The 8,881-nt window shown below is 45.9% G+C and overlaps 1 protein-coding gene across 1 annotated transcript in view; it reads left to right on the top strand.

Moving 5' to 3' along the window:
• The window catches only part of EFCAB12 (EF-hand calcium binding domain 12), a 21,774-nt gene that overhangs the window by 2,774 nt on the left and 10,119 nt on the right, over positions 1-8,881 (top strand). The window contains exons 2-4 of the mRNA XM_008587036.1: positions 1,855-2,292; positions 4,828-5,013; positions 7,465-7,621. Coding sequence (XP_008585258.1) covers positions 1,855-2,292; positions 4,828-5,013; positions 7,465-7,621 — 781 coding nt within the window. The remainder of the gene's footprint in view (positions 1-1,854; positions 2,293-4,827; positions 5,014-7,464; positions 7,622-8,881) is intronic.

Genomic DNA, 8,881 nt, shown 5'->3' on the forward strand with positions numbered 1-8,881 from the left:
AGTTTGGGTACAAAGAAATTAGCCAGAGAGGGGCCGGCCCGTGGCTCACTCGGGAGAGTGTGGTGCTGATAACACCAAGGCCACGGGTTCGGATCCCATATAGGTGATGGCTGGTTCGCTCACTGGCTGAGCGTGGTGCTGACAACACCAAGTCAAAGGTTAAGATCCCCTTACCAGTCATCTTTAAAAAAAAAAAAGAAATTGGCCAGAGAAATTAGGGAAGATGGCAGGGTCAGGTGGGACCAAGTTAAGGAGCTTGAAGTTTATTCTGGAGGCAGTTGGGAGCCATGGGTGGGTTTTAGGCAGGGGAGTTTAGGTTTCAGAAGGAAAATGAGAGTGACAGTATTTTCAGTAATAATGCTATAACCCTTCTGATTTTCAAAGCACTCTCATATCTATTACCTCATGTAATCTTCATCATAATTTCAGCAGGTAGATAGAGCAGAGTTGATGCCATTTTAGAAATGAAAGACTTGAGACTCAGCAGGATTAGGTAACAGCCTGGGGTTATATCAAGTAATGGCCAAGAGCTGAGCTTGGGGGCCAGGCAAATGAGTTCAAGTCCCAGCACTACTTATTAACCATGTGACTAAATGTCCATATTTGTAAAATGGGCGTAATCATGGCACCAGCTTCATAGATCTGTCCATTTGTCATTCATTTATTCACCAAATATTTACTGAGTTCCTATTAAACGTAAACACTATGGAGGTGTGGGGTTCCAGCAAGGTAAAAGAGAAACGAGGTCATGGTCCTCATGGAGCTCATAGTCTATTTGAAAAAATAAACATCAACCAACGAACCACACCAGGGGTCTCAAAGGCAAACGTCTGCCTGACCCAAAGACCTCACGAATGAACCAAGCTGCATGCGAGACGATGGGGAATGGTGGGGCTGGAGGCAAGCTGGAGGACATGGCCCAGCTTGTAGTAACTCAAATTGAAGAATTTTAAGCAATATATCCAACAAAGCAGGACCTCAAGCCTCATTCAGTGTAAGGGCCACCAGTTTGCAGCCTTTGATTGACATAGTTGTGATACATAGTATACAGGAAAAGTACCAAGTTGTGATATGCAGAGATAACATGAGGACATGACAGAGGCTGGGGCCTGGAGAGGTGACATTTGATCTGAGACCTAGAGGATGAGGAGGAATAAGGAGGGTACGAATGGGGCAGGGTGGGGCTTGGGTCACTCGGGGAACAGGGAGAAACTCGAGGTGTCTGGGACATAGTAAAGAAAGAGAGGCAAGTGATAAGGTGGGACAGATTGGCACAGGAGGGTCATGGGACTTTATTTTGAGGGCTATGGAAAGTCATGGAAAGGTTTCAAAATAGGTGAAAGGGGAGTATATAAAAAATAACAACACATTTATTATGTACTAAGCAACTCTAATAAATTGACTGATTCTAAACATCTCCACCACCTGATATAGCAGGTACCATCATTACCCCGTTTTATAGACACAGAGAGGTTAAGTGGCTTGCCCAAGTTCACGCAGTCAGGAAGTGACAGGGCTGGGACTCAGACCTGAGCCTTCTGGCCCTAAAGCCTCTGCTCTTAACGGTGCTGTGCTGCCTTGGATGATCAGACAAGATCAGATGGACATTTTAAAAAGTTCATTCTGGTGGCCAATAGGAGTATGGGGGCTGGGGGTGGAGAACAGTAAACAGAGACAGCACATAAAGCCCTCAGCTTAGTGCTGCTGCTGGGAGTGCCCGGTCATGGGCACGTTAGGTAAAATTATTTTCATCATGATAGCGAGACAGTGATAAGGCCGGGCAGCATTTTTCCCTCCTGGCTCCTTTTAGTCTTCCTCTGAAAGGAGCTCACCTTTTAACCCTCTTTCCTCAAGGGCTCTGGACTTCCCCAAGATGAAAACACCAGCAAGGTCCCCACCTTCGATCCTGAACAGGTCATTGCCCACTGCTTCCAGCAGTTCAAGCAGGAGGACTTTCACCTGCCTGAAAGCCGCCGGCGGGTCATCATAGTACCTCGCAAGGAGGGTCAGACGCCCATCAATCCCTCATCCCAACCCCAGGCTCCCCCACAGCCTATCCCCTGCCTCAAAGCCCTGGAAGCAAAAGATATCCAAGAGCAGCCCAAGGACAGGAAGACCTGGCTGAACCAGATGACAAAGCTACGGAAGGAGCTGGAGTCATTTGGCGACACAAAGAGGTGGCTGGAGAGCAAGCCCCGCCTCACGCTGTCAGAGGCCAGGGTCTTACAAAGGATCCATAAGGAGCAAACCACCCAGTCGGAGGCCAACTTGAGCACTACCAGGGCCACCCAGGTGAGCAGACCCACTTGCCAGATAAAGACACTGACGATTTTAGGAATATGTTGTCATTTTGTTCCATTGGGTTACAGGATGGGGATGGTTCACCCCGTTTCACAGAGAAGCAAACAGAAGTCCTGAAAGGGAGGTGTATTAGTTATCTATTACTGCATAACAAGTACCCCAAAATGACTTAAAGCAACAAATATTTATCACACACATTTTCTGAGAGTCAGGAATCTGGGAGCAGCTTAGCTGAGTGACTCTGACTCAGAGTCTTTCATGAGGCTGCAGTCAAGAAGTTGGCCTCAGCCACAGTCATTTGAAGGTTTGGTGGTGGCAGGAGGGGCCGCTTCCAAGCTGGTTCACTGACAGGCTGGCTGTTGGCAGGTGGCCTCGGGTCCTCTCCATGTGGGCTGCTTGAGGGTCCTCACATCATGGCCACTGGCTTCCCTCCAGAGTGAACAGTCCAAGAAAGAGAGCAAGGAGCAGGTGCCTTTTGTGGCCTAGTCTCTGAAGGTCACAGCTTTAGAGGTTTCGCACTGTCACTTCCACCATATCCTGCTTGTCAGAAGTGAGTCGCTGAGGACTGTCCACACTCAAGAGGAAGGGAAGAAGGTTCCATCTTAGAAGGGAGGAGAGTGGAAGAATTTGTGGACATACCTTAAACCACTCCAGAAAGGGTAGTTCCTGGCAGTCCATCCTGCGGGGTTTGAAAGTATTCATTGTGCACTTGTTCGTTGGCACGTGTTTGCTGAGGGCTGCATGTGCCCGGTGGGTGCTCACAGATAAGGTTCACAGGTGAGGTTGGGAGAAAGAGGGGTCTCCCTTTTACAAATGTGGAAATAGAAACTCAATGAGGCCAATAATTTGTCAAAGCCCAAAGAGACAGTAAACGACAGAGTCAGGACGAACACCTTGTCCCTCTGTGACATTTCCTGGCAATACAGACACTTGAAACTTCTCCCAATTCAGGTAAAGTTGGATTGAGAAGTCAGATAACTCAGGTTTTAACAAGCTCGGCTGACGAACACCTTGTCCCTCTGTGACATTTCCTGGCAATACAGACACTTGAAACTACTCCCAATTCAGGTAAAGTTGGATTGAGAAGTCAGATAACTCAGGTTTTAACAAGCTCGGCTACCTCCTAGCTGTGCGATCTGGGCCTCAGTTTCCTCATCTATAAAATGTAGATAACCATTGTGACTACGTCCTGGGGTTGCTGTGATGTCTAAGTGCTTAATTTATGTAAAGTTCCTAGGAGAGTGCCAGGAGCTATAGTGAACATTCAATAAATGTCTGCTGTTTTTATTATTATTATAGTCTTACTGGTGTCACTTGGGTTCGTTGTCCCAGGAACTTCAGGGTCAGTCCTTGCTGTTACCATAATCAAAACCCAAATTTCATAGGTCTAACATACCCTTTTCTTCTAGCAGCATAGTGTCTATGAATAAGGACTGGGTTTGGGTTAGAAACCCAGCTCTACTGCTGTGTGACCTTTGCCTCTCTGAGCCTGATTTTTCATGTATAAGTGGAGAAAGTAATACCTAATACATAATTCACAGTATTGTATATTCATTCAGCAAACAGTTCCTGCCTACCTGTCCAGGGCCCAGGGCTTTTTGTTCAGTAGAAGGATGGGAGATGGGGTACGTAGCTAAATAAGACATGCTTTTTTTATTTTTTTATTTATTTTATTTATTTTATTTTAATTTTTTTAAAAAAGATGACCGGTAAGGGCATCTTAACCCTTGACTTGGTGTTGTCAGCACCACGCTCAGCCAGTGAGCGAACCGGCCATCCCTATATGGGATCCGAACCCGGGGCCTCGGTGTTATCAGCACCGCACTCTCCCGAGTGAGCTACGGGCCGGCCTAATAAGACATACTTTTGCTCTCAGAGTGTACATAGGTTAGTGCAGGAGGCAGACACATCAGATTAAAGACTCTATAGTTTGCTATAGGCCATTAATAGAGGTGGGTCCAAAACATCCCAGGAGCACAGAGCAGCTATAAGCTAGGAACAGGAGCTCATTTGTAAACTGTCAAGCACTGCACCAAGGTAAGGAAGTATTACCATTACAAAACATTCTCTTTAGCCTGGAATTGGAGGAGGGGTAGGATTTGGATAGGTAAAGACAGAGGGAAAGGTATTCTAGGCAGGAGGCCCAGCTGGAGCAAAGGCCGGGAGATGAGAACTACATCTGGCTCTGGGAAGGGGTATGTATTTTGGTGCCCTGAGAGACCAGTGGGATTATAGATATGGACTGGTCTGATAGCAGAGATGTACTTAAGAATGAAATTTTAGATCTCATATTGTCCAAGGCTCTTGTTTCAGATAAGAAAACCGAGGCCCAGAGAAGCAAAGTCTCCCAGGCATTCTGCAGCAAAACGCAGTTGCCCTGAACCCAATGCTCCTTGCACTCCGTCTTGCTGTCTGTTTAGAGCTGCTCAGCCTCTTTCTCCCATCTCTCTCTAACTCTGGGGACTGCATCCTTTGGCCCATCTCCCTTGAACTCTCTCCTCTGCTTCACTCTCTTTCCTCACCCAGAAGAAAGCCTCCCGCCTATCCCGCCAATCGGTGCCCCAGCTGCGGCTGCCCAAGCCCTCCGCCCTGACGGCCATGTACTCCTACCTGCGCAGCCGCAGGATCAAGATCCTGGAGATATTTAACAAGACGGTCCGGGGTGAGAACCAGAGACTCACCAGGGAGGAGTTCATCATGGCTCTGAAGGCAGTAAGTACTGCTCACTTCCTCCACTGGGCCAGAACGGCAAGATGTACGTGTACCCTTCCCCAGGTTCTGGATCAACTGGAAAGTGGGCACAGGGAACTCAAACTATCAGCCTTATCACTTGGGAAGCCAGATTGGAAAGTGTGGCTTCACCTGGGGCCAAATCAGACCCTTAGAAGCACCCCTGTACCACTTTGACGTTGAAAGACCCTACACGAGTGGAAAGTCTGCAGACCAACCCCAGCTGCCTGGTGAATCACTGTCTTGCCCATCAAACGCCAGAAATGAGCCCAGAGAGAGCTGGGTCTTCAGTCCCACCTTTAGAACCTTCTAGAGCTTCTCCAACTTTCGCTGGCATATGAATGACATAGGGGTCTTGTTAAAATGCAGCTTCTGACTAAGTATAGCTGTACAGGGCCCGAGATGCTGCATTGCTAGGCAGCTCCTGGGGGTGCCGTGGCACTGGTCCACAGACCGCACTTTTACTTTCACTGGCTGTTTAATAATCTAAATTAATTATAAATAAATTAAATTAAAAATCCAGTTCCTCAATCACACTAGCCACACTTTGAGTGCAACTGATTCCTGCATGGGACTGTGCAGATGTAGAACCTTTCCACCATCACAGAAAGTTCTATTAGTCTAGCAGTGTTCTGCAAACTGTGGCCCGTGAGTCAGCTTGCCTCCTGTTTTTTAGCTAAAATTTTATTGGAATGCAGCCACACTCACTTATCTCTTTATTATCTGTGGCTGCTTTCATGCACAGTGGCAGAGATGAGAAGTTATGACAGAGACCATATGGCGCACAAAACCTAAAATATTTACTAACTGCCTCTAATAGAAAAAGTTTGTTGACCCCTGGTCTAGGTGGGTTAAGCTTTTACATATTTTGAATGTAATATACCTTTAAGAAAACTTCAGGAAGTTGACTGTTATATCTTTTGCAGTTTTTTTTTTTTTTTTTTTTTTTTTTAAAGATGACCGGTAAGGGGATATTAGCCCTTGCTTTTGCAGTTTTAAATAATCATCAGTTTTCACACATATAGTTTATGACATGTAATTTTCTAAACAACATTTCAAAGCATTTAAAACAACAAAAAGATAAAGGGTCTTTAATTCTTTTGCAGTTTTAAATAATCATCAGTTTTCACACATATAGTTTATGACATGTAATTTTCTAAACAACATTTCAAAGCATTTAAAACAACAAAAAGATAAAGGGTCTTTAATTCTTTTGCAGTTTTAAATAATCATCAGTTTTCACACATATAGTTTATGACATGTAATTTTCTAAACAACATTTCAAAGCATTTAAAACAACAAAAAGATAAAGGGTCTTTAATTCTTTTGCAGTTTTAAATAATCATCAGTTTTCACACATATAGTTTATGACATGTAATTTTCTAAACAACATTTCAAAGCATTTAAAACAACAAAAAGATAAAGGGTCTTTAATTCTTTTGCAGTTTTAAATAATCATCAGTTTTCACACATATAGTTTATGACATGTAATTTTCTAAACAACATTTCAAAGCATTTAAAACAACAAAAAGATAAAGGGTCTTTAATTATCTTAACCCTTGACTTGGTGTTGTCAGCACCACGCTCTCCCAGGCGAGCGAACTGGCCATCCCTATATAGGATCCGAACTGTTATCAGCACCGCACTCTCCCGAGTGAGCCACGGGCCGGCCCATCTTTTGCAGTTTTAAATAATCATCAGTTTTCACACATATAGTTTATGACATGTAATTTTCTAAACAACATTTCAAATCATTTAAAACAACAAAAAGATAAAGGGTCTTTAATTACCATAAGCAAAAAGGTAAAGTATTAAATCCTTCAGCACCAGGAGGGTTCTGTCTTATTTAAGGAAAGTTTAATGAACAATGACCATTGTCTAAAGAAAATGAAGAAAATTATACTTCCTTTTCTTTCTGAATGTTCAGTATTGCTGGCAAACATTTACCCCTCCGGAGTTGCTTATCATTCTTAAAAGGGTGAGGGGTGTAGTATTTCAGATCCTACCTTATTTTGGTTAAGGGAGGCTTATGTGTCCCGTGTGGACAGAGACGATAGACATGGGAAAGCATTCTTTGTATCCAGTGTGGTAAAGGCTGTCACTGAGATTGGTATGAAGTGGGGAGAAAGCCCAGAGGACAAAGTAACTGCCTCTGCGCAGATGGTGATGAATCTGGACTGGGCTTTGAAGGTGGGGTAGGAGTTTTTCAGGCAGAGACTTCCTGAGCGAAGGCAGAGGGTGTTGAAAGTACAGGTGTGTTCAGGGACTGGGAAAGGGCTCTGAGCTCCTGTGGACCTTGGGTGTGAGTTGGGAGTGGTGGCAGATAAAACTAGAAGCAAGGCGGAGGAGGGCGGGAGGGCCAGGCTGGCAAGGCCTCGGCAGGACATTCGGGTGGGAGCCTGTCAGCCCTGGGGGCTTCTCTTCTCTCCTCAGCTTGGCGTCCCTCTGAACAATCAGGAGGTGGAGGACATAGTGATCTATCTCAGCTCTCTTGGGAAGCAGAACACCATCACCATGGACATCGTGGCCAGCACCTACAAGCAGTGGTCTATGGCTCAACAGAGGAGCAAGCTGCCCACTTCAAGAGAGTGTGCGCACCCCTCCCCGTCCTGTGCCTCCAGTCCCCAACCCTGGCAGCGAGCATGGTGCAGGCAGCCTTGGCCTCTCCTCCAGCACTCACTTCCTGTGTTCTCAACCTTTGGCTTACTGTGGGTTGGCCAGGCCTCTGAAATAAGAGATCAACCAAGGAGTAGATATTCTCTTGAGTGCTCAGGTACCACTGTGTCCATTCAAAGACAAATGAGGCCCTTGGAGGAGGGTCCTGAACGGGTAGTCTCAGCCCAGCAGCACCTGCCTCATAGGCTGAGAACTGACTCAAATGGCAAGCCTTTCCAGAGATGCTTATTTGTGTGTAGGTCCAAGGCCTCCTTACTATTAATCCACACTGTACTGATAAAAAGTTAACTAACAATTCTTGCTCAGAAATTAGAATTAGCACATTTATTGTTGGTTTTGTTCTGATTTGTTTGGTGGTTGGCTGGTATGGGGACCTGAACCCTTTGACCTTGATGGCATAACACCATGCTCTAACCAACTGAGCCAACTGGCCAGCCGTCAGCACACGTTTAGAGTTTATTGGAAAGTCTCCTATGGCATTCTACTATCAGGGGTATTATAGCAGGGCTGCTGTGAACTGTTGTATAGGTTGTGCACAGCTCAAGTTCCCACTTGCCAAGCCCTGTGCTTGTGGGGCCACACCTGTTGAGATGAGACACAGAGGCGAATTAGAAATGGACTCACTAAAGCTCTGGCTATGAATTTACTCTACAAGGGTGCATCATGTTTCTTTATGTTTTAGTGCTGTTGTTGTTTTTAAAAATGAACAACTACAACCACTCACCCATTCCAGTGCCCTCCCCAAATATACCACATTTTTGTTTTTCTAAATGAAATGAATCTTGCTCTGCTCCCATCCACCGTGTTGGCAGGAATTTAATCTCAGACATGTTTGGGGGGCTCCTTGCCCTGTCTGATTAGGGAGCCTCAGGGATCTAGAGGAAGTATTGGAAGGGATTCCTTACATAGGTGAAGATTTGGTGCCCCTGGTATTCATGGTCACATCAAGTGGGGTGCTCTGTGTCCTCACTGGGGTGGTTCATTTGGAGGCAGCAGGCAGCTCCCTCAGAGACATTCTTCTGTCCCCCGGGACATTTCTGACCTCCAGTCTCAAGTTGCCTGTAAAGGGACCGTCACCTCCCAAGCAGGATCTCTGCCCGTCTCAGAGCCCAGGGAACCTGAGTGCCCCCACTGTTGCCTCCTGCATGCATCACCCCCCCCCCCCCCCCCCCCC

This window comes from Galeopterus variegatus, unplaced genomic scaffold, assembly GCF_000696425.1.
Source record: "Galeopterus variegatus unplaced genomic scaffold, G_variegatus-3.0.2 Scaffold4222, whole genome shotgun sequence".
In the NCBI taxonomy this organism is placed as follows: domain Eukaryota; kingdom Metazoa; phylum Chordata; class Mammalia; order Dermoptera; family Cynocephalidae; genus Galeopterus; species Galeopterus variegatus.